This window comes from Protopterus annectens, chromosome 12.part0 (genome assembly GCF_019279795.1).
Source record: "Protopterus annectens isolate FY-2018-M chromosome 12.part0, PAN1.0, whole genome shotgun sequence".
In the NCBI taxonomy this organism is placed as follows: Eukaryota; Metazoa; Chordata; order Ceratodontiformes; family Protopteridae; genus Protopterus; species Protopterus annectens.
In genome coordinates this window covers 993,744,134-993,771,225 of record NC_056746.1, presented here as the reverse complement: position 1 = coordinate 993,771,225, position 27,092 = coordinate 993,744,134, and the positions used below count along the sequence as shown (strand labels likewise).

At 40.5% G+C, this 27,092-nt stretch overlaps 1 protein-coding gene across 1 annotated transcript in view; it reads right to left on the bottom strand.

Moving 5' to 3' along the window:
* LOC122816928 (serine incorporator 1-like) overlaps positions 1–27,092 on the bottom strand; it is a 583,434-nt gene that overhangs the window by 421,506 nt on the left and 134,836 nt on the right. Inside the window, exon 4 of the mRNA XM_044090011.1 lies at positions 13,728–13,807. Within this exon, the coding sequence (XP_043945946.1) occupies positions 13,728–13,807 (80 nt within the window). The remainder of the gene's footprint in view (positions 1–13,727; positions 13,808–27,092) is intronic.

The following is a 27,092-nucleotide window of genomic DNA, read 5'->3' as shown; positions in this document are numbered from 1 at the left end:
AGTGATGTGGTATGTCAAGAAGCAGGGGGGCAAAAAATTTTACCTCCTCTGCAGGACTATGCTTCAGGCTTGAGAAGTGGACCTCAGTTATCAGTCAACTCCTCAGGCAGCACATTCCTTCAGAGCACAATCTTGCATCAGACTCACGAATGGATGTTGCACAGAGACTGGTTTCTGGACATTGTCCATTGGTAGGGTATTCTTCAATAGATCTTTTCTGCCTCCCCTCTAAACAGGCAGCTTCCTCTCTTCTGTTCCAGAGTGCCATGTCATCTGGCCTGAAAGATGGACACCCTATGCTTTCTGTGGAAGGGGAGATTTCTTCATGCTTCCCCCCTCTTCCTCTAAGACTCTTGCAGAAGGTTCAGCTGGACTCCCCAAAAATATTGCTAGTGACTCCCTTTTGGCCAAGACAGCACTGGTTCCCCCTCAATGCATCTGGCCAGGGGCAATCACCACAAGTTACCTCACCAGTTGGATGTCCTCACACAGGAAAAGGGGTCTCTTATCCATCCCCACCTGTCCATTCTGCAACTGTCATTGTGGCTGATATGGTTTTGATCCCTCTCCGGCACCTCTTTGAGGACGTGCTCAGGGTTTTACAGAAGGCAAGAAAACCTCAACCAGTAAATCGTGTACGTTCAAATGGAAAAGATTTTTGACCTGGTGCCATGTTCGTAACCAGGACCCTTTTTCAGTGGGGGTTCCTCTGGTCCCCTCTTATTTGTGAGAGTTGCTCCAGTATGGCTTGGCCTATTCTTCTGTGAAGGCCCATTTGGCAGCTACTTCTGCTTTTTGAATTCTCCTTTGACGTCTCATTTTGAGGTCAAGCAATTGCTTAAAGATGTCCTGCATATTAGGCCTCCATGAAAGTCTATTCTTCCTCCTTGGGACATCAGGCTCCTTTTGAGACTGCAGATTATGCTTCTTTGCAACAATGTAACTGGAAGAATGTTTTGTTGCTGGCTCTTACTTCTGCTCAGAGGGTTTCTGAGCACCAGGCCCTTAACGCCATTCCTTTTTTTTCATAGGGACAGGGTGCCCCTTCATACTAATCCTTTGAAGTCCAAGGTAGTCAATGAGCTGTCCTTGAATCAGTCAGTACAACTCCCTTCTTTTTTGCCTTCTCCTCAGTCTGTTACTGAGGGGGTCCTGCACACCTTGGCTTTGCACAGGTACTAGTTGGATAAAAATAAGACTATTTGTAAATGTGATCAGCTTTTTGTTTCCTTTCATCTGAGGTCTTTTGGACTGGCCATTTCTAAGCAAAGAGATATCCTGGAAGAGACCAAGGCCATTTCCTTTTGTTATTCTTTTCATGGCAAATCTCTGTTTGCTTCTGTTAGAGCTCATTTCGCTAGGGCTATTGCCTCTTCCGGTGCCTTCTTCAAGGGATTGTACACAAATTCTATCCCTAAAGCTGCTACATGGTCTTCCGTGCATACCTTTAATAAGCATTATAAGGTGTATATGGTTTCTAGGGGCAGAACAGGGTTTGCAACACCATTATGTGTGTGTTTGTTGAGGGATCATCTCAGCTTTCCACCTCCCACTCTGTTTCTTGAGCTTTTCCTATTCTCCCTTATGTATCAAATACCGCAAAGTGAATACAGTGAATGGAAGGCCACAGTACAGTTGTGTAAAATCTTACCATAACAGATGTCCTTCTCTTCGCTGTTGCAGTATTCGCTCCCTCCCTCCAACCCAGTCTTGTTTATTCTACATGTTTTCCTTCTGGAGGTGTATGGACCTCTTTGTCGTATGACAACTGTTCTCTTCTGGGGCAATTCAGTTCTGGGTAGTTGTGCCCATATGTCCCTTTTAAGCCCATTATGTACGAGGAGCATGAATGTGACATGTGGAGTGCAATGAGTTGGCAGACTTTAAAGATTCTCTGCAGACTGTTCTGTCAGAGATGCTTGGTGAGCAAGTTGGAGTGACTAGGGAAATTATTTCTTTGAGCTACGATACAAACTTGGAATTGCCTAGAACTAGTATGGCCTTGCTGAGTCTAAATTATGATGGCTGCCAAAAAAGCAATTACTAGAAAATGAAAGTCAAAATCTAAACTGACTTCACCAGCAGTAGTGAAGACTGTAATAGAGTTATAACAACTGGAACTGGGATCTTTAGAAAAGGATAGGAACAAATTACACAGGAAAAATGGTAACTGCGAGATCAATACATGCAGAGGAAGAACGAGGTTTAAAAGAAGGCAGGATTTGAATAAGCTAATGAGGTTGACTAACAGTGACTGGGTATGTTAAAAATGATGCACAGTGTTTGCAATTGCAGTTGTGGTTTGGAACGTATAATGTTTACTACTGAGACTGTGTCGCTATGGTTTATTGTATACCTCTCAACTGTACAAATGTTTGCAGAATGTCCAGGTTTTTCCTCATATTTTTGCTCTGTTTTTCATAAAACTGGTTTTCTGGCAAATTAGTGGAAAATAATTAAAGAGTGAAGTTAAAAAATAATGACCGACATTTGAGTTTCCGACTTCGCACCCTTCAGAAAATTCATGCTAATATAAAACCTGTTATTCTATTAACTTTCTAAGTTTGTAAGAGTAATATTTAAAAAAATGCCTATTTTGGGGCCTTTCCCCCACTTTTATGTATAGCTTTGTCTAGATTTCTTGCTCTAAGAGGTTGAGTGGTATGGTTTATTGTCATTCATATAAGTGTAACATAGCCTTTGTCATACGTGATAATTTAATAAAGACGTTTCTTGTTTTAAAAAAAAAAAAAAGGAAAAAGGATAAGGAAAACTAACAGTAGTCAAGAAGCCTTTAAAGTAATCTTTTTTGGGGGAGGGACTATGGAAACTACAGCCAGAATTTTGAATTGAAGGAATCATTAGAAATCTTGACTTACAAACTTTGACTAAAATTGAAAGAAAAGGTCTAAAACGGTGGGCAAGAAGAAAGAAAGAGATACAGCTTTTGCTAGGGAGGATCAAAAAGCAAAGGCAGACATTTTTAGTTAATACAGATTAAAAGGAAAAGTGGAATAGGGTGGGTGTGAATTACATTAGATGTATTCCAAGAATTTAGTGGACAGAAGTTGCAGAAAAGGAGGGGGTGTTGAATGTAAAGGACCATGTCTAACTATGTATGATCTTTAGAGAAAGACAGGGTTGGGTGAGGTTATGGATGCATGCAAACATACAAATGCAGGGAAAGCAGGGGATTCCCAATGGACTTAGTAAGGATGGATCTGTGGGAAACAGAATTTAGTCAATGATGTTAATAGTAGGAACAATGTGCCATCTTCACTGAAGGAGGCTTCAGCAGTAGTACTTCCAAAAGGCAAAGGATCCTGTGACTTTCTGCAACACTGACTAAGGTGTTAATGGTCACATTTGAAGAACAGCTTCCACAGGCTGTACATAGCCCAAGAGGGATTTGTTAAAGTACAGTTGTTAATAGCTCATTAGAGATTGCTGACCAACTGTGTAGAATAGGCAAGAAAAAATAGCAAAACAGAAATGGAGGAATTTTATAGGCTAAACATACAGTCTCTGATGCAGTAAATTGTTTTTTTTTATCTTTGTTAAATTAAGACAAATGGAAAAGGAGATTGCTGAAACATGTGAAGGATCTGTATAACGGACCCTAGCTTAGGCTTAGAATTAGTGGAACTATGTCAGAAATGGTTTATCTAGGTCAGGAGACAAGACACAGATGCCAACTGTCTCAGTTTATTTCTTATTTTAATGAAAATGTAGACACAGGGGGGTATGGAGGTTTCTTAGCTCATGAGAAAGAAAAAATAAGCACAGAAGCCTGAATCAGTTTGTGGATGATTGTGTGTTACTACTGAAAGATGTGAAGGGAACAATACCAGGGATTTCAATTACTTTAATAATTTTGGAGAGGAATAATAAGTGTCTTTTTATCCAAAAATTCTTTCATGGTCATGAATGGCATAGCGGTAGGTCCAATAACTGAGCTTCCACTTTCTGTTGGGGAGAGATAATACCAAGAAATAAGAGTCTATTGTTTACATGGGCATAGCAAATACTGGGGGGGGGGGGGGGGTGATGGGAAAAACAGAGATAGCTGGGAACATGTTCTTGAGAGTGTAATAAGTTGGTAGACTTTAAAAAGGACCTGAATTGCCTAGATATAGTAAGGCCATATTATATTTAATGATATCAGGTGCCAAAAAAAAAAAAATTACTAGAAAACAAAATGTATAATCTAATCATATAAAACAAGTGTAAATGCAAAAAATTAATATGGTTAAAGAGAAAGAACTGGAGGTGAGCTCTAAGGAAGGAAGGAAGGAACAAGTTACATGCAAACAGTATGTAGAAACAATACATGCACAATAACACTCAGGAGGAGGAGGAGTGAGGTTTAAGACAAGAGAGGAAGTGGGCATCATGTAATGCTGGAATGAATGACAATTGTCATAATAAAAGCAAACACATATGCAATGTATAAAGAAAAAACTATTATGGCTCGTTTTCTATTAACGTATCAGTAGCTGTGTCTTAATTTATTAAAGATGCTTTTAAAAAAAATCTATTTGTTCAATACAGAAAATGAGGGAGAAAAAAAGGACAGAATTGGGGGTGGTTGGGCTTTGGGAGTAATGCTCTGGAGAGGATAACATCTGCAGGATGAGTAATAATTAAGAGAGTGGCGAAATCACCCTCAGTTTTGGGTCTGCTGAGTCACTTGGAGACAGGTCCACTGATAAAAGCACTGGGGGGTGTTCACAGGATTTGTAACAGGTTCATCTGGAAGGGGATGACGGGGTGGGTAAGCAAGGGAAGAACACAAACTACTAAGAAAAAAAGGTAGGTGGGGAATGGCAGAATTCAGAAGGTATACACTTGCTGAGAATGAAGCTCAGAAGTTGACAGGGTGGAATGATCACAGCTGAGATGGTGCAGTTGTGTGCAGCAGTAGATGATTAGATGATCAATGCAGTAGCCTTAGATATATGGGGTTATATCCAATCAAGGATGCAATAGGTGGACAGCTTCCAAAGCTTCAAGGCACCTTCCATGCTCCAAAACTGTCAAGCAGCTTTTGATGAGATGACTGAAAGACAAGTTTGGGCATGAAGTCCTTCACAGCTTTCCTGTCACCAGAGAAAGAGTGAGGTTGAGCCCCCAAAGGACAATGCTAGGAATAAGAAAAAAATAAATCTTCACACCCTGGCAAACAAACACAACAAAAAACAAGGGGAGTGGAGAGAGGGAATGGCAACAGCAGCAGTGATCATTAAAACATCTACTGTTATAGTAAGTTCATCTTGCACAACTGTACTATGTTCTTCATACTGAGCCCCTGGAGAATGGTCCTATTAAAACTTGATCTAGACCTACAGATGGAATCAAGCTTATAGTGCTTTGTACAAATATGTACAGAGGACCAAGTAGCAGCTTCTACAATACTTCTAGAATCCAACCCTTTGGCAAAAAGTCATAGATGAACCAAGGCCCTGATAGAGTTTGGCCTTGACCCTGCCTAGAATAGATTTGTCATGGAGTATAACACAAGGTAATAGCCTTAAACAACCAGTTGGAATTGGTCTGTTTTGACACAGGTCGTCTCTTCCTACTTTCACAAGAAATGAACAACTGATGCAAAGATCTGAAAGATTTAGTTCTGTCAAGATACTGCCAGAGTTGTCTGCGGATATCCAAGGTATGGAGTATCCTTTCATCCTCATTTTCAGGTTCAGGGAAAAAAAAACATGGAGAGTTTGGCTTAAAGTAAACTTGGATGCCACCTTAGCATAACATGAAGGAAGAAAGGATTAGTTATCAAAGAAATCCTGTCCCTATGGAAAATGAGGTAGGGTTGACTCACTATAAAAGAGTTTGCAACTTACATACCACTCTTCCAGAGGTCAGGGCAATCAATAAAACTTTTCCATGTTAAGAACCTCAAGTCAGCCAGATTATCTGGTTCAAATGGAGCAAGTGTTCACTTCTCAAACACAAAATTAAGATCCCAAGGAGGGACCACGGGTTAACTTGGAGGCCTCTTATGCAAAACCCCTTTCAAGAACATTTTGACATGAGACTGCCTTGAAATAGGAAGAGGAGGATCCACTGGCAGACATGCTGTAATGGCCGATACATTAACCTTAACAGAGGAATATTAAAGCTCATAGGATAGTAACTCACAAATATTGAAAAAAAAAAAAAAAATAGAACAACTAGCCCTGAATGGGTGCTGGTTATGTTGTTGGCACCAAACAGAAAATCCATTTGCTAATATATGACTTTCTACGAGCAGGCTTTCTTAGCTCCATTAGTATCTGCTGCACATCCTCAGAAAACAGGTGCCTAAAAGGAATTAAGATGCTATAATCCAGGCAATCAATTGAAGATAATTGATGTTGGGGTGTATTAAACACCTCTGCTCTTGAGTGAGTAGATCCACTCTGTAAAGAAGCTTGTGCTAATTGCCCCCTGGCCATTTCAAAAAGGAGACAGAACCATGGTTGCCTGGGCGGAAGGGAGTCACCACAATGATCTTGTGGGATTCCGTCTGAATTTAGGTTCATAGGTTCATAGGTTTATACTAGGCTATCTGCCCTAAGGCATTTATAAGCCTAGCCCAAATTATTGTGGCTTACGCCACCCCTTATATGAAAAAATACTGTGCCCATTAGTTTGTTGTGCCTCTGTCCAGCAGTGACCCAGAGATGATTCCCGGGGTAAACCTACGATCTCCCATCCACAGGTCTAGATTTCTCTTGAACAGAGTCAGCGAGGTGCTCTGCCTCACATGGACCGGGATTTTATTCCACAGCATAGGGAGTCTCTGAGTGATAAATCTATCCTCCAGCACGCCCTATTTATATCCGTTAAGGTTTAAGTCGCTTGCTCTAGTGGTTTTGGTGGATTTGGATTTTTGAGGTGGAGCATGTCCATTAATTCCGGGTTGGACATGGCCTTGTATGTCAGGCACATGTCACCTCTGAGCAGACGGTATGCGACTGAATAGAGCTGAGTTTCTTCAATCTGGCAGCATATGACAGATTTTGGAGTCCCTTTATCCTTTTGGTGAGGAACTTTGGGGCTCTCCAATTGCTGCAGATGTCGGGTGAGATACATCCCGAATGGGGCATTGTACTCTATCATTGGTCTGATAAGTGAAGAGTACAGGAACAATGACCTCACTAGATCTGGATGTGAATCCCTTCATGATCAGGTGGGCAATGTAGAAGGTCTTTCTAACCACTTTAGCAATGTGAGTGTCAAAAGAAAGGCCACTGTCAACCTGGGTCCCCAGGTCCCTGATAACCTCTTCTGTGCTTAGTGGATTGCCACCTATATGGTAGCTTGGGGTTACCTTGTTTTTCCCGGGTATGACTATACATTTTTGGCGCTTAACTTCAGGCCATGGCTCTGGCACCAGCTATCTGTTTCAGTCCCTTCTGAAGGATATCAGTGTCCGATGCACTTTCCACTATGGCGCCAGTTTGCAGTCATCTGCAAACTTTGTCAGCCAAAGTCCTCCCATGTTGGCCTGTACTTCTGAGAAGTAGATGCCAAACAATAGGGGCCAAGGACGACCTGTGGGACACCACTTGTGACCGCTTGGAGTCTGACACAGCGCCAGCAACTCTAACCCTGTGGGTTCTGTCCTTGAGTTTGCAACCCATCTTGTGACATATGGGTTTACATTTTTTTCTACAATACCCGAGTGGGGTATTGTGTCAGCTTTGCAAGGTCAAGGTAGGCTGTATGGACTGCCTTTCCTCATCAATGGCCTTGGTGACTATTTCAAGAAGTCACCAAGTTCAAAAGGCATGATCTTCCCTTGACAAAGCTAAACTGGGTCGGGTCCAATGTCTGCAAGTCCCCTATATCTTTGTTTATGAGCTCCATTATGATCCTCTCCATAGCTTTGCAGACTAGACTTGTTGCTTATGGGGTAATTACCAGGGTCCCACCTTTGTGGAGTGGGACCACAGCTGCCGCACGCCACCCTGGGCACGTATCCTGTGGTAAGGCTGAGATTAAACAGCTGCCTTATGTGCGGGTTTAATTCCTCATTTAGCTCTAGCACACAGCCGGGGACACCATCCGTCCCATTGATGCTGTGTTTTTAGCTTTTTAGAGAGCAGCTTTCACCTGCATTTGAGATGTCCGGGAGGCTACACTCGGCTGGGATAGTTATCTCTCCTTTAGAGGGGGTGAAGTTTGCACTGAACCTGTCTGCCAGTATGTTGGCAATGTCTGTGGGTTCAGTGATTTTTGTATCATTTTGGACTAATTCTGAGCATATCTGTGAGTTTCCACCCAGGTTCCTAACATAGCTGAAAAAGGCCTTATGATTGTCCTTTGAATCCATGGCAATTTTTCTCTCAAAATTGGCCTTAGTTGATTTTATGAGTGCTCGTAATTTTTTACTAATAATGATCAGGTGACTTCCTTTATGGATTTTGTTCTATCATGTAATAGCTTTCTCCTCTTATTGTAAAGTTTGTTAATGGCTGAGGTCCACCAGACTGGATGCTTGCCCTTTGTGGAAAGAGTCTTGGTTTTATTTGGGATTGCCTGATCCATGCAGTCCTGGAGGTGTTCATAGAAGGCATTTGTAAGGGCTTCCAGCTTGGGTTGTGGTTTCCTCTGACTCAGGGCCTTGAAGGATACCACACCAGTCTTGAGTAGTGTGAAGTTTGCTTTAGAGAAGTTCTTCACTATGGTCTTTTTGTTTGGGGTGGGGCGGATGTGGATTTCCAGTGAGATTAGTTTATGATCAGATCTCACCAATGAGGGATATACTCGTGTGGAGCATTTTGTCCCCATGTTTGTGACAATGAGATCTAGTATATTTTCTCCTCTCGTGGGAACAGTGACTAGCTGTTCCATGGCATTTGAATTTATGAACTCCAGGAACCGCTGGCTAGAAAGTTAGGGCTTGAGTAATGTTCCCAGTCTATATTCGGTAGTTGAAGTCACCCAATATGATGGTGTTTGAGATACATTTATACCCTCCAGTGTCTTCAGGAAGGCTGTGTGGGGTTCCTGAGTTTGAGAGGGTGGCCTGTAGCATGCTACAATTTGTAGAGCAGTTTTGCCTATTGTTAGTTGCACCTGGATGGCTTCATGCACCAACCTGGAGGTGTGAGTATCCTTTATGAATATGGATACACCCCTCCTTTTGTGGAGTGGTCCGGGTTTTGGGGCCGGAACGCATGATATGAGGTAAAACCTAATAGTGCCGGGTGCTCTCAGGAGCCTTGAACCAGGTTTCAGTTACAGCACAGACATCGATGTTCTCCATACTGAGAAGGGCCTCGAGCATTTTGAGATTTAGACTTCTGGCATTGAGCAGCATTACCCTCAATTTCTTCCCATTTCTGTTTTCTAGGGTGGTAGGTTTAGAATTTGAGCCTTGCCTAAAAAGGCACTATGGGGTGGCAAGAGCCTTAGCCAATATCCGAATCCCAGGGGTGACAGGTGCAAGCCCTCATGAAGCAGCGTGGCTTGTCAAGCATGTCATCCCAGGCAGACAGACACTGGATCCCCTTTGAATGACACCAGACATTAAGCCAATTGTTAAAGCTGATCATCTTGTCTCTATATTGTGGCATCATTCTTGGTGAAGGAAGGATACTGCTCAGGGTCAGGTCATACCTGCCTGGGCTACATAATCAGAGAGCTCCTCTATGTCTCTTTTCATGCAGTCCAGGGAGGTACGCCTCAGGTCATTCACACCAGCATGGACAATGACTGTGTCATATTTGTACTTGCTGTGGAGTGACCAGTGCTTGTGTTATGTGGCGGATTCTAGCCCGATAGGCAGCTTACTGTGACCCTCTCCTTGTTCAGCCTGGTGAGTGGGACGTCAGTGTGTCTGACTATGGAGTCACCTATGACAAGTATGTTTGGTGTTGTATTTGGCCTTAAGGGCTGTGACTGCTTTGCACACTGCTTTTGTGGTTTATGTGTTGCTTTTGGGGTGTCTTGAGGTAGCAGTTGTTTGGGTGTCTGCTTTGGAGGCCTCTGCTGTTTAGGTAAATTTTACTCAGAGCCTCCCGAGTATGTCTTTGTGTGTTTATGTGTTTGATTCAGTGGAGTGGTAGCATTATGTGAGGCTGGTTTTGTGGTGTGTGTAGTTGCCTTCTCCTCCTGTCTGGTCTTGCCAGTCCTGAGTTGAGAGAGCTCAGCCTCCAGTTTGGCTAAATAGCTGCATCTCTCAAGTATTTGTGTTATGTGGGAGGAGGAGAGGGTTGTCTGTGTACATGAGGCAGTTATAACATTGCCTCAAGATTCCCAGATTCACCAGCTGGACCGAGAGGAGATTGACAACTGACCTTTGGACATGCTAGAATAATATTGGGAAATCCTTAATTGAAAACAAGGGCCAGTGGGGAGTGAGGGTGTAGTGCTTTTAATTTTTAGTGCTGACTTATATAATTGCTTTAGTGAGCAAGTGCCAGGTAACTTGAGTGCAATGTGATACAAGTAACTAAATGCAAAACGACAAACAGTAACTTTCTTTCAAGTGAAACAAGGAAATAAGTACAGTAAGCAATGCAGATATCACTAGTGATCCACAGAAGCTGAGAAGTTGCGTATTAGGTGAATTAGCTTCCAGGAAATAACAAGCAAACAAACAACAAGTATATAAACAAAGCTAGATTCAGTAGGCCTGGATCTAGTCTATGATAGAGCAAACAAGGTGAACCAATTTCAGTAAGATACAGTTCAAATATTCAGGCACTATAAACCTTTAACCAGAAAATTCCCAGCTCAGAAGGGCAGAGTCCAGCCTCTTCTCCCACAAGAGTGCAGTCCACGAACCTTCTTAATGTAAAATAACTGGCCTGAAGCCCAAGTGCCTAAACCAGAACTAATACACTTGGACACTGGGCTCTCAATCAGCAGTTCCCAACTTAGAAGGATGAAAGCTACCTGTCCTGCCACCACAGTGCTTGCCACAAACCTTCCTAATGTAAAACAACTGGTCTGAAGCCCAAGTGCTTAATCCAAAAGACTTGAATGATAGCTACACTTTAATCAAGTTACAACCAAGCAGTAATAAATACCATTGAATACTTTAGAGAATGTCTGGATTAGTGCTCAAGTTACACAAACAAAGCTAGATCCAGCAGGCCCGAATCCAGTCTATGCCACAGCAATTTCAGAAGTACCCTGGATATTAGTGGAATGGCATACAGAACATTCCTTTCCAAAGAAAAGAAAAGGCATCTGTTTTCCAGGCCTTCTTGCATGGAGTTCTGGAACAGAATTTTCCCAGTTGATTGTTCAGACTGGAAGCAATGAGTTCACCATCCCATTCCTAGTGCAGTAGTGGCTGAGAGGAATGTGCACAAAGGCAATATGGCACAGAATAGCAAAGAGAAGGAGACTGGTGGTGGTATAATTGTGGATGTAAATTATGGTGATTATGAGAGCTTATTTCAACAAAATGTATTGAGAGATTGGGTCTATGTTACATAAACAAACGCTTAAAATATCGAGTACAACATACTCGAACACTTTTAAGTGAATGTTTATTTAACTGAGAGGCCAGAATGTCACAAAACACAATCCCAAAATGTTTTGTTTGGCCGCCCACCCCTTCCAAGTTCTACACAACACTACACCAACTAACAGCAACTTTCAATAGATCGCGGAAAAAAAACCTTACAACATACCATAACGTTGCATTTTAATCCTCAATGATTTACCAGAAAACTACAAACTTTATGAGGAACATACAAAAACCTGAGCCCAAAATCTGGTCATTCTGTGAAAATCTGGAGAGTTGAGAGGTATGGGTTTAGGGATTGGTTTGTCATTTTGTTTTAGACTACACAGTGTTGTCACTTGCCACTGCTGTTACCATTTCACTGTTGTGGTATTCCCTGCAACAGTACATTCAAAGTCATTCACAAAACAGGAGGCAGTGCTCTCTCACTAACTGTCATACACTGCTAGTCTAAAATTTGCTAGTTCCAGTTTTAACTGACTAGCAAAGCAGTAAATCACTGTGGTTTATTTTTCCTTTCCAAGAAGCCCACACCATCTCAGATGGACTATACAGAGTCTAAACAGTAAAAAAAAAAAAAAAAAAAAAAAAGGAACAGTTTTCTTTTTGAAAGACCGTCTACTCCCTGAAAAACTGACACGCTATTTGCTACATATATTTCTACAGGTTTTGCTACTTATACAAATCAAGACATTAAATACTTTAAAAGCACTGCTCTTGTACTTCTGTGACTTAAGACAGGTTTGCATATAAAGTGCACAGTAACCTATTCTAAGTCTGACACTTTGCAGCACTGCAGTAATTTCTGACAACCACTGAAATTATTCAGTAGTGACACAGTAAATGTATTTATTACCATACCATCACTTTCCAAGTTTCTGTATTATTACCTCCAGCAATGCCAAAATTTATTATTCCACTGGACTTTGAGTTTCTTAAAATGCTACATACTAGACTGGCAAATAAGGTGACCAGGAACACAATGGGTACTAAAATAATTGTTTTAAAATTAGTTTGTGAAGTCAGTGGTTGACTAGTCACCTTCGATAAAATAAAACAATGATTTACTCTAAAAAGCAGCAATATGAGCGGTCAAAAAACATGACAAAATGCTAGAGCTACAAGATCATGAATGTCATTTACCTGTGCAGAATACAGTACTTAATATTACAAAAATGTGGCAAGGATCCCTTTATTAAAAAAAAAAGAAACAAAAGCTCTTCTACTATACCAAGGGTGCAGATAAGCATAATCAGTGTACTCAACTGAGTATATATTTTCTGACCTTCATTCTGAAACTTTATGAATGAAAGATCACGGAATTATTAGAATTGTGTAAAAACGTCTACTACATAGAGTTATATAAAACATACTTAACTGATACGAATGTACCTCTAAAACTAACCTATTTATGATTATAAGCAGCGACTGTTAAAACAGTATGTTCCCTTACAAAGTATACAGGGGCAGCATTTTGTGGATAGAGTACAGTTTTGAAATGACAAGTGAGTAGTTGGGGACAGAAACATGAGGTCCGAGTACAACATATGAATTTCTGGCTACACCCCCGTACTATATTGTGTAGAATTACAAAGATTCATGTCAAAGGATACCATGTTTAAATGATTTGCTGCACTATGAAAACAAATTATGCAGGCTGGACCTCAAAGGCATAAATTTAAGAGGCTTGAAAATAGTCTTATTTCTCCTACATACTGTCGACTGGTTTCCAACTACCTTTAGCTGCTGTTGTGAGTAACAAAAGCAATACACTCATCTACCTGGCTTTAAACATCAAAAACAATCACTTTTGAAAGAACATACCCCCACTTACCATTTTTATTTAAGCATTAGCTACTTAATCTTAAAGTGAAGTGGACTTTATCACTGAATAAAGCTCCACAAGTATAGCATCCAATGTGTGGCATGAAATAAACACAAGTTTATGTAACTTAATTCTCAAATGATTAAAGCTACAGAAAGAAATGCAAGCATCACAATGCAGTGACTGGCTGCTGGTGCACAAGTCAACACAACTGTGGAGTTCAGTTTCTTTTTCACAGACATTTTTTGTGTGGGGGTGGTTAGGTTTCTCATAACAGAGGTATTACATTCATCACCTTATTAATGCAAACACATGGATTTGAAGATATGTAAATCAGCAGACTGGTACTGTAAAACAGGATTTATCAGAATGTTTTTTTCACCAGCAATTTAGCAATGATTTTCTGAAACAATGTCCTACCTCGAGAAAAAGGACCCTCTGGAATGTAAAATGCACCAACCATGATTCCAACAATTGCAGCTACTTTGAAGAACCAAAACCTGTTTAAAACACAGTCCAAAAACATGGTTACACTCTAACTTATGCAATTTCCATTATTACATGTATTAAAAAAAAAGTATATTAACTTGTTTACTGTGGTAGTGCATTGATCAATAATGAACAATTTCAGGAGTCAGCCCAGGTGAAATACAAAACATTTCACAAACAAAAAACACAAATATAAGCAATAACCAAGTAGTTTAGAACAATTACATAAAAAAACTCTCTTTCTATACAAGCGCGTGCATACACATACATACACATTATACAGTGGATATAAAAAGTGTACACACCCCTGTTAAAATGCCAGGTTTTTGTGATATAAAAAAGTGAGACCACAATAAATCATTTCAAAACATTTCCCACCTTTAATGTAACCTATAACCTGCAAAATTCAATTGAAAAACAAACAAATATGTTAGGGAAAACATATAAAAATAAAAAATGTACAATAAGCTGGTTGTATAAGTGTGTACACCCTTAAACTAATACTTTGTTGAAGCACCTTTTGATTTAATTACAACATTCATTCTTCTTGGGTAGGAGTCTATCAGCATGGCACATCTTGACTTGGCAAAGACTGATAAAAAGATACACTCAATTATTTGAACGTAACTATACAAAAATTCTCATGAGATTTTAAAATCTAAAGTGCATCAACAACCACATTCTCCAATTCATTTTTGCATTTCACCAGTGCTCATCCCTATACTCAAAAAGAGAGTATCGTTAAGGGGCAGTTTGTAAGGTCTTGCAGAATGACCTCAGATGACAATGATTTTGAAATTGAATGTCTGAACCTGAGCAGTATGTTCTGTGAGAGGGGTTATCCAGTAGAAATGCTTGGTGAAATATACAGGATGGTTGGTGATGGGTGTAAAAATAAATTTGCCCCAATAATGGGTATGATTAATGATACCTTTGCCCCAGACAGGCTGAACAATTTGGCACCGCTCCAAGATGGTGGGATTTATGAACAGGCTTTCATTACAGAATTTAGTGGTGATGCCAAAACTATTAAGAATACCTTGGAAAAGGAATTTTAATTTTACATTTGTTAACTGGGAAAGTCCGACTTGGAAAGAGCCAATTTTCAGTGGAGGCCCGGGGAGAAATGCTCCAGATGCATGTCTTTGTAATGGCAGAGATTTTCGGATTTAGGAGGCATCTTTGATACCCCTTTTAAGGTCATTTTCCATAAAGGTCCCTACATTAAGAATTTAATGGAGCAACACTTAAAAACACCCCCTAAGAAAAATAAGTTGGGCACATACAGATGTGGTATGTGCCCACAATGTAAATATATAGTTCACAATGACAGTGTTCTTTATGAAACGGAAAAAAAAAACTTAAGAGATGGATTTATGAGCACATGAATGACATAAAAAATAAAAATGTAAGGAATGCTTTGCAAAGACATTCCACCACCTGCCACAATGCAAAGTACTTGACCTGATGTTGTTAATCTTCACTCATTCCTTACTGACTGGTATCGGTTTCTTCCTCGGAACCGATTCAGCTGTTATAACAAGCTCGCACCAGCCAAAAAACTCTTGAGCTAAGCTTACCCATAGTGACCTTTCTCATCATCTCAGAACTCGTTTGCCACATATACTATCAACTAGTGTCAAGCCTGCTCTCAAGCCAAGTCATTTAAATATTTCTACTTTGTTTCCTTGTAAAACCTCTTATATTACAGTCGTTCAGAGTTTGCTTACCCTCTGAAGTTTTTTTTCTTGACCAAGTTTGTGGTATTCTTCATACCATTGCTGGCACAGGCCTCCCTTACCTCTGAGGTAACACCCAGTACCATTGTAGGTATTCCCCTCATTTTCCCTTTTTTTCTGTTGTTGCAGAAAAAAAAAAAAAACTTTTCTCTCATTAACTGTGGTTGTGTATAATCTGTTGACTATATTGGTGTATACTGTGGACAGGTACTTTCTGTATTCTTAATGAGGGTGGACAAAAAAAGGAATGACAGACTTCAAACAGTGCGATAAATGTGATAAGAAAATGCCAAACAGTCCCTTATCTTGTGTTTATGGTCTTGGAGTTCCTCATCGGAAGGCTTGAACCCCCTTGCGACATTTGTAAGGCCTTTAGCTCCCGTACCTTGACGGAAAGGAAAAATAAGTTAATTCTGAAGGGTCTTCTAAAAACTCCTTTCTTGGTTGCTATTTCTGAAATGGAGGGTTCATCTTCTCCTAAAAAGGAGTACAAGAAGAGAAGCCATTCTGTTCCCTCATCTACAAAAATCGGTTAAATCTTCTGAACCGAAGACAAAAATTTCTAAATTGACTCCAGGAATCTCGGCACTGGGACTTCAACTCTATCTACAGTGCCGTCCTCGATTCCTAGAACTCAATCAATGACTACAGTGCCGGCCTTGACACGAATAATTCAGTCTTCCACTACGGTACCATCCTCGGCACCAGTGCCACAAGCTATCCCCCCAGGTACCTCTTGCAAGTACAGAGCCACCCAAAACATCTTCTCCCAAAGCAACAGCACAGACACCCTTTTCAGCAGCAAAAATATTTTTTCCAACTCTGATCACTGTCCTCCCTATACATCATGCTGGCCCTTTGACCACGGTGCCAAAAGATGAGGTACTGCCTCGGACCGGATATTCTCTGACGGACGATCCCTTTTTTGGACAGCAGTACAGTCCCTTTTTGGAATGCCCTGATTCTCCATCGGGGATGTCCACCTGCTCCTCCTCTCAGAATTGGACGTATTGAGACTCGTGAATCAGCTATTGGTGGCCAGAGGATTTCAAACACCTTCCAATTCCTCCCTCCCACCTGGCGCTGAGGAATTTTCACTACAGACTCTTGACATATATTCCTCCTTCGACCTCCTTGAAGGTATGGGAGCCTTCGACACCGATGCCTATCCCGATACCGGCTTCTTCGGTTCCACTGGTAGATCTTACCATGGTTCTGGAGCCTACCTTTTGGACATCGAGTCACTTGGAGTAGAGCCATCCTCGACAAAGTGACTGGGCCATTGGTACAGTGACCCCTAGTATGGCACCTATTTTTTCTATTGCACCATCTACTATTGTTCTGGTTGCCTTGGCAGCACAAAGTCCTCCTGTGGCTCCTTCCCTGGGGGTGGGTTTGTCGGAGCAAGGTGTGACCCCGGTCCTGAAGTTGTCTTTCTTGGTTCCGCATTCCCATTCCCCTTCAGGCGGGCCTGCTTTCCAGGTGATGGACAGGGCACTTGCCTCTGCTGGCACACAGCTGGTCCCTTCATTGCTGAAGACTCGTATATTTCTATCCTCTGAACAGCAGCTGACAGTCCACTACCCTAGGACATAGGGCACGGGAACCTCAAGATACCCTTCCACAAGATACCCACTCTTCAGATGCTCCTGCTGAGGAGGTACCACGTAAGAGATTGTGTAAAAGGAAGAACATGGATTCCCAAGAGGAATCCCTCACCAAATATGCAGACTACGATGAAGGCTTGACATCGATATGCTTCTGCTAAATTAAGCAGAGATGTCATCTTATATTTATTCTCTTCATGTTTCAAAACTTTCACTACATTTGGATCCTGTGAGATCAGCAGATGTGTGGAGTCTCACGACTGCAGATCTATACATGTAATCAATTTCAAGGAGGCCCATCCCTCCTTCGGAATGGGGACTATATAATCTTGGTATACAATGATTTTTATAAATCATTTGGTGAGCGTGAAGCATCCTTCTTGTTTTAATATCCAATCTATCAAACACTTTTTGGGGCCAGTCAATCACTCCAAAGCTATAAGTTAGGATAGGAAAAACAAACTGATTTATGGCTTGGATCTTGTTCAAAGATGTCAATGCTGTTTTCAGGATTAATTTAAGTTTTCTAAAAGTACACCTTACTGAGCTTTACTCGTATTTGTTCATGTTTTATTGCTGATCCTTCATCAATTCCCAAGTATTTATACACTCCCTCTTGCTCAAGTTCTTTTATATCACATTCTTCTTTTATATCATATTCTTGTCCCAAATTAATGTGTTCCTGGTGCTGCAGTTTTCCTTTTTTAAGGGTTGCTTTTGCACATTTATCAAGACCAAATGACATTCCAATATAATCTGAAAAAGCTTTGACAACGTGCAGCTGTGCTTTCAGTTCCTCATCTGATAAGCTATAGAGTTTTAAATCATAGACAAAGAGAAGATGAGAAGTCATTAGACTTCGTTATTTTCTAGGAGCCAAATTGTAGCCATGGCCTAAGCTGTTAAGTAAACAGCTTAATGGATTAATGGCAAAGCAGAATAGCAATGGTGACAGAGTCACCCTGGAATATCCCCCTTTGAATTTTTATCCTTGGGCTAATAATCTGTCCTTTACCATGGCTTATTTGCAAAGTGGTCTGCCACTGTTTCCTGGTTACTGTAATGTAGTCAATCAGTGTAGAGTGTATCTTATACATTTTTAAGCACTCTTATCCATGAATGTGAGAACCCACACTGTAAAAGTAGCAGACTCCAAATCCAGCTCCAGACAAGTGGAGTATTCAGGGTTCAGTCCTGGGACCGCTCCTGTTTGGCATCTACTTCTCTGAAGTACAGGCCAACACTTAGGGACTCTGGCTAACAAAGTTCTCAGATGACTGCAAACTGGGAGCCATTACTGAATCCCCAAATGAAGTGGATATTCTACAAAAAGGCCTTACAGAAACAGATGCTTGGTGCCAGAGCCATGGGCTCAAGCTCAGTGCCAAGAAGTGTATAGCTATCCCTTTTGGGAAAAACCATGTACCCATGAATTACCACATAGGTGGAGTACACTAAACATCAAAAGTATGATAAGAGACTTAGGAACACAGGTGGACAGTGGTCTCACCTTCGATAATCACATCACCACAACAGTCAGGAAACCACATCACCACAACAGTCAGGAAATCCTATGTGGCACACCTCATCACCAAGGGCTTTTAATCCAAAAAAAAAAGGAGGTCATTGTCCCACTGTACTCATCCCTCATTAGACCCATCATAGAGTACAAAGCCCCATTTGGTATGTACCTCACAAGACATCTAAAACAACTGGAAAGGCCACAGAAACATCTCACGAAAAGAATCACAGGCCTAAAGCAGATGCCCTATGCTGACAGACTAAAAAAACTCCAGCTATACTCTGTCACATATCGTCTAATCAGTGGCGATCCGTGCTTAACATATAAGGCCATGTCAAAACCAGAGCTGTTGGACATGCTACACTTAAAGAAATCCTAATCCATCAGAGCCACATGCTTCAGGGACCTAAACCTTGTCATCACAATGAACAAAACATGCTGGAGGGATAGGCTCCTGACCCAGGAAACTCCCCATACTCTGGAGCGACTGCCCATACATGTCAAGCAGAGCTCCTCCTTGGTTCTTTTCAAAAGGAACCTTGACGACTGGATGGGAGATAGGAAATTTACCCCCGGGGATCACGTCAGTCGCCCTGCTAGACAGGGGTTCAGGTAAGTAAATATCGTGGGAAGAAATTGCCAGGGAATTGTTATGTTTAGGCTTGTACAGGCCCTAGGGCCGATATCCTAGTACCAACCTATGAACCCTACTATCAAATGCTTTTTTGTAGTCAATCCATTCCATACTTAAGATTCTTCCCCTTCTTATAGTTCTCCACTATAACTGTTTAACAACAAATGATCCTTTGTTCCATATGACTTTCTTTAATTGCCCTTACTGCCATAATTAAGTTTTCTTCTAAATGACTATAAACTCTGCCGGTGTCAATTCCTGTGTATAGTTTACACATAGTTGGAAGACAAGTTATAGATCTATAATTTTTAGAGTAGCTTGCAGGTTCACTCAAGTAAAAGTATTGTTTTTCCTGTTGTTAGCCAGTGAGGTGCGTGTTCGGGGTGTGCATATAAAATAGTTCTTACTCATGGCTAAATCCTCATGCAAAGAAGTTAATACTTTATGCCAAAGGTTAGGTACTGCATCTGGGCCTGGGGTTTTCCAGTTAGAGGCTTTTCTCTCTCAACTTTGTTTCAATCTCTCTGGCTATGATTTCATCCCATTTCATATCCTGTACCTTCAAACTTCTTATTCTTTCTTTTACTTCTTCTATCCATTTAGCATCTTTGTTATGTTCAACAGGATCTTCATAGATAATTCTCCAAAATCTATCTACTTCCTCTTTTTTTTTTTTGGTGGTATTTCAATTCCTTTTACCTTACTTCCCAATTCTCTATAAAACTTTTTTTTGGTCATCAATAAATTGCTTGTTTTGTGCTTTTCCCTTATATTTATCTTCGAAGTCTTTCCGCCTGTTTTGTAATTTTTGTTCATCTCCAATAGTGCACAATAGATCCTGGTCTGTTCCAATACTGAGTATTGCTTTTATTACGTCTATCTTTCTTAGCATTTTTGTTGATCTATTCCCTCTTATATAATCTTCTAACAATGACACTTGTCATCTTAGCTGCTTTATAGTTTTCTCTATTCGATATTTCCATGATGGAATTTGCTTTCGGCCCCTCTTTTCCCTAATTACCCTGTGTTCCTGTGGTAGAACTTTATCAGTTATTAATTTAGCAGCACAGTAACATATTCAGTTTACTTCTGTTATATCGCATGGGTCTCTATGGACAGTGGTAATTACTGTTTGTTTTATCAAGCTTCTGACTTTTGGGGTTTTATTAACCTTCTGCAGTCTACTTCTCACATTGATCTTGATATATCTGTCTTTGTATATTAAAATCAAGCAACTCTTCTCAACTCATTTTCTTCCATACTGAGGGTACATCCCTTGTTTTCAGTTTCCTGCGGGTATAGAAAATTTTATAGCATCTTCTTGTGGCACATTCTCTTCAATTTCATCCTGTGTCATCTGTTGTTCTGTCATATGGGAATTCACTGGCCTATCACTCCTCAACATTGACTGCTTCATAGTTTCCACAGTTTCTTGTTCCTTTCCTTGCTGTCTAGCTTCAAATGAATATTTACACTGGTTTCTTGTGGAAGGCTCCAACATATATGGCACCTGACCAATTGCTTCCTGTTCCACTGGTTTCCCCTTAATTTGGATATCCATTGCTCTATCCTGTTGTGGTGCATTCTGTATTCGATTTACCACACTGAATCCTTCTCTTTGCAGCTCTTCCATAACCTCAACTTCTATTTCTTTGAATTCTCCATTACTAACCTCTTTTTCTACTTTTCCTCTTAGTCTTCTTATTTTTTGTATTGTAAAGTTTTCCATATCTGGATTCCTTTCCCTATATTTTTCTTCAAATATATTTGGTGCTGCTCTTTTTGTATTTGCTAGTTTTGCTTTCTCCTGTGCATAAATATTACACCATATTAAATCTCTTTTCCTTTCCCCTGTCCATGTTTCTTCTTTACATGTCTCCTAATCTTCTTGCTTTTCCTTATTCTGGGGACTCACTCCATCATGCTGTGATGTAATCTGTTTTAGACCTTTTACATTAAATCCTTCACTTTTTGTAGTCACTCCATAACTTCAACTTCTGTTTCTTTAACTTCTGCTTTACTAATCGTCTTCTATATTATATCTTTGTGCTATTAATCTTTTTATTGCAAAATTTTCCACATCTGGATGCCTTTGCCTGTATTTCACTTTGAATATCTTTGAGACTGCCTTCTCTATATTAGTTAACTTAGCTTTCTCATTTGCATAAACATTACACCATATCAAATCTCTCTCTTTCCCATGCCCATATTTCTTTTTTACATTTTTCAAATATCTCTATTGTTTATATTTTCTCACTTCCTCAGATGTTTCTTTTTACAAACGGATCAAAATTTCTTGATCTATATATTGTTTTTCAAAAATCTGTTGTATTAATGAACGCAAAACTTTATTTGAAGCTTCTGGTAGTTTTTCCTGCGGAAGTATTTTTCTTTCCTCTAATTTCTCTCTTAATCGTTTTGTATATCTTGTGTCTAGAAATTCTGGGCTTTTTACATAATATTAACAATACATATCTTCTTTCTTATTCCCCAACAGTCCACTCTATCATCTTTATGGATCTTCTTCTTTGGCCAATCAATTTTTGCCGTTTTTGAGGACTGCTACTTTCTTCTACAACAGGGGGCCATCCTCCCCCAGAGCCTGGCCCCGTTGTAGGAATGTTTCCTTATATTGAGGATTCTACACTGTCATTTTTTCCAGTCATGGCACCAGTGCGCCTACCAGGATTGGGCACTTTTTTATCCTGGGTCTAGTGCACCCAGCTATCTTTTTTTTTTATTTTTGATTTACTTCTGTCCATGATATATGCTATATAAAGACAGTCTATATATCAATCAGTGTTGTCTTGGTGGGATTTTGTGAAAAACAGGGTCCACCTCACGAAGGTACTCACCAAGACTTGAGAATGAATTCAATTTCTGCACTACTACTCTCCTTTGCTTGGTGACTTTTCATCTCTCCATCAGGACCCACAGTGGTCCCCTTTGACTCATCCGATGTCTTTTCAGATACACATACCAAACCGATGCACACAAGATTCATTTTGGTGGATGAAGCCAGAAAAAGACCTATGGAGTCGTCCTTTGTCCCCTCTCAACTCAAGGCCAGTGACCACGGATGCTTCCCTGATGGGGTGGGGGCAATTCCAGGGAAAGATGGTCCAAGGCACTTGGTCCCCTGTGGAGGCCAATCTGCATATCAATGTTCTAGAATGGAGGGCAGTGCTTCTAGTGTTGCAAGGATTTCATTCTGTCTTCCCATCAGGGACAATTATTATCCAGTCCATGTCAGAAGGCTGGTATATCAACAAACAGGGGGGAACCAGGTCCTACCCATTGTGTCGGGAAGCCATGAGAATTTGGCAATGGGCGATATCTTCCAACTGCTTTCTGATAGCAACGCACATTCCCCGAGGGACAAACTGAGCTGATGTATTCTCCTGTCTCATGAGTGGTCCCTCAATCCTGTCATAGTGGCGAAGATATTCAGTCACTGGGGGCCAGCCTTGCTGCGATCTTTTTGCACCCCCCACAAACCACAAATGCAGCAGCTACTTTGCCCTAATTCCCCCGCAGGGGGAGTCCTCGTTGGATGCTGTTGTACATGATTGGCCCACAGGACTTCTTTATGCTTATCCCCCCTGTCAAAGGAAAAATAACTTCAAAATGATCAACACACGTCAGGTTCAGGTTAAGGCACTTTAATCTTGCAGCAAGGAGACAAAAACGTGCTAATACAGAGTTTGTCTAACTAGAATCTGGAAGTGAGACTATTTTTATACATTTCTTATAAGGTATTGCCTACTAAGCTGACGTAATAAATCACAAGTTCTTTCAATATTGTTTCTCAGCAGCTGTTTGTCCATGATTTTCTGCAGGCATATCAAGTTTACAAAAAAAACTTCCTAAGAAAAACAACGTGGCCTTGATGACCACCGGTCAGATACAACTTTTACTATGCAATGTTACCATTCAAGGTACTATGGCTAATTCAAGCACAAAAGCAAGTACAGATTACAGTTAATTTCTTCAAGACGTCTTTTGTCTGATGTATCTCTTCTTTTCCGCAGCTGTGCATGTTCTCATAACACGAACAGGGCTGATTTGTTCATATTCAATCACATTATAGAAAACAGTATTGTTCTATTCATTCACTATTCATTCATTATCCTGACCTAGCAGATAATCACCTGCTTCTCAGTACATTTCCAAAAGGCACAAATTCTGGAAAAAGTCTGTCAGTGGGTTGGGAGGGTGGCCTAATGGTTAAGGTGTTTGCCTTACAAACACAAGGTGCAGGGTTGGAGTCTCACAAGGGATAATTGGCTAGGTTTAAAATGGCTCACAAGGGCAGTTAGCCTAGTACTAATCTATGAACTATAAACATGAATTTTGTTGTGCTAGCAAATACTAGGTCAGAGAGCATCTTGCAATTTCAGAAAGTATACTGCAGTTTGAAAAGCATCTTATAATCTCATACAAAATTAAGCTGTACATAAAATAGAATGAAATGTGTTAACCCTTTTAGTTTCTAATAAGCACTAAACATATACATTAATACATATTTTTCTAACATTTCCCCCGTTAATGCTTTTTATTCTATTTTCAAAAGCATAAACAATTGCTTCTTCTCCTAACCTCTTTCTGTTCAGAATTTGCAGTTAAGAGAGTCATTCAGTTTAAACTTATGAAAGTGTTTCATTTTTCAGCAGTTCTTCAATTTCAGTACTTTGATATAGTCTCAGAAACTGACATGTCTATATAAAATCTTTGATCAATCTTTTCATGCAGGGAATACCACAACAAACACACACTCCTAATAGGAGTCCCACACAAATGGCAATCAGGACGTTCATTAGGATGCTACCCCACCCCCCAAACAAATTCTGGAAAAAGTCCATCAGTGGGTTTGGGCCTGGTTTGGTCATGGTCGACACTTGCTGAATCACCTCAAGATGGTTGTTTATCTCATGCTGGCTGTCTATCTCATGCTGGCTGTCAGGAATATATGAACAGCACTCCTCTTTTATTAAAGCGCACGTACCACCTTTCGTCGCTAGGGTGAAGTCAAGAGCCATGCGGTTTTGAAGCACCACAGTTCTCAGAGCATTTAGTTTATCAGTCATTAACTTGAGGGCAGAAATAGTTGCATTACTCATTACTTCAAGAAGTTTGGACAGTTTTCTCAGGTCCCCAAATCGATTTCACTGCGCCATATGCAGGGGCTACACCTGCCCACGATATAATAGTGTCACTCAAGTCCATGTGTGTCAGTTTACCTTTGTTTTTACGGAATTATGGTTTCTCCAGCCTGCTTCGATTTGTCCCACTGGATTTTCAGGCCTTCTGATTGGATTTCTGGTTTTCTTGGTGACCTCTCTGACATTTCGAATTCTTCCCTGAGGCAAAACTGCAGTGTGTCATATGGCCGGAACCAGGTAACCCAAAAAAAAACAACTGCCGGACCAGTTCTCAGGTAACCATTTGTATGCCTTTTTCTCCACAAACAAAGTAACAGTTCTCTACTTTAGTATTGATATATACTTGCCCTGCATGAAACATTTTCTTATCAATAATAGATAGTTGTTTTAAAAGAACAGAATCACGCTGTATTTTATTAATAGTCTTATGAATTGACTCGAGATATGAGTCATAGTTTGTATCACAGATATAACCTGCATTATTGGCTTTGGTATAACATTTGTAAGGAATAGTCACATTACAATTACTCCAACCTACCTGAATAGTATCATTTTTGTAAAAACATACAATTCCCTTCTGTGTAACAGGCAGGTACAATGCTATTTTGTCTTGTGATTTTACAGTTGTAGTATCAAACGCAAATTTTCCCAGGTCTCATTGACCCCTAGGGGGACAGCAGTCATTAATAATCCCCCGTATGCTGTCGGTACAGCTGTGCAGATCCAGCAATTCGAAACATTAAATGTTTCAGCATACACATATTTAATTGCTTGGTAAGTGTTAAAGTTTGGATGCCAATCTATGAATGATTCACGTTTATTCAGTTCAGCTCATGTGGCTGGAAAAAGGAAAGGTCACAACAAAAAGATTACTGTTATCAGTACGGCCAACAGAATGATCATGCAATACTTCTGAGGTTGTTCAGCATTTCTATTTGCCCCGTATCTGGTCATTTTGTTCTTGTGCAACAGTAAGTTTTGTGTCCAGTTTAAAGTTTTTTACCAATTTACAGTGTGTCAGATGAATCTAGGATGCTCACTCTGCGATCTTGACTGCAGTGGGTGTTGACAGTAGCACTTGGTACGCCCCTTCCCACTTCGGTGTGGTCCAGTTTCTTTTCTTGATGACCTTCACCCAGACCCACGTGCCTGGGACTACTGCTGCTTCCGATGGTCTGGTTTGTTCTTTATCTGAAACAGAATTCAACTGCATGTTTATTACTCAGAAGTAGTCTCATGTATTCTGCAAGTGAACTGTCAAGCCTCCTGGTCTGCAGGCATGAGAGGTTTCCACTGAGGTATATAATATACCCTCCCAAACAGTATTTCAAAAGGAGTTAACCCCTTTGCATTTGGAACAGTTCTCATGCTCAACAGTGCCAGAGGCAGGCAGTGCACCCAGTTCTTCTGTGTCTCACTAATCAATTTTTTAAATTCGTTTTTCAAAACCCCATTATGCCTCTCTACTAATCCTGCGGATTGGGGGTGGTATGCACAATGGTTCTTTAAGGAAATTCCAAAATATCGACTCAACTGTTGTATGGTTTGATTTACAAAGTGTGTGCCATTGTCGCTGTAGATCTTTTCCGGTATGCCAAATCTAGGAATCATTTCTTTAACAAGGACTTTTGCAATGGTAGCTGCAACTGGACGTTTGGTCGGAAAAGCTTCCACCCATTTGGAAAACACATCTATAATGACAAGACAATATTTCTTATTTTCACATTTGTTTAGTTCTATGAAATCCATACAGATAGTATGGAACGGGTACGGTGGTGTTGGGAAACTCCCTTGCTTAGGCTTCAATGCCCCCTTGTGCATGATACCCGTTGCAAACATGGCATGCTGCACAAACATTTTTTGTGTAGTTTGTAAATCCATATGCAGTGAACACTCTGTTCACTAACTGTACCATCCCCCCTGTTGAGACATGGCACTGCCCATGGCTCAACAAAGCTGCATATCTAAACAAATTAGACGGCAAAATTGGTTTTCCTTCTTTGGAGATGTACAGCCCTCTCTCAAGAATTGCTCCTCGTTTTATCCATTTCTGTTTTTCTACATTTGTAGTAAGTGTCTGCATTGTTTTTAACATTTCTAAATCTAAAATCTCAGAAGGTTGTAATTCCTCACTCAAAAGAAATACTTCTGAAGCTGAAGCTGCCTGTTTTACAGCTATATCAGCTCTCGCATTACCTTTTGAAATCCTATCCTGTTGCTTGGTATGAGCTACGCATTTACAAATAGCTACTTTCTGAGGTAACTGAATAGATTCTAACAAATCTAAAATAAACTGCGCATGATTAATCGGTTTACCAGTAGATGTTATCATTCCTCTATTTTTCCACTGCAGCGCAAAAACATGCACAGTAAAAAAAGCATACTGGCTGTCAGTAAAAATGTTCACACCTTTACCCTTTGCCAAGGTACATGCCCTTGTCAAAGCAATCAATTCTGCTGCTTGTGCAGATAAGTTGTGTGGTAAAGATTTTGCTTTTAAAATCTCAGTATCAGACACTACTGCATACCCTACTAGATTCTGTCCTGTAGGACCCCTTCTGCATGAGCCGTCCAAGTAATATGTCACCTGCATTTTTTATTCCAGGCAGGGGGGATCTATCGTAGGGTTAAG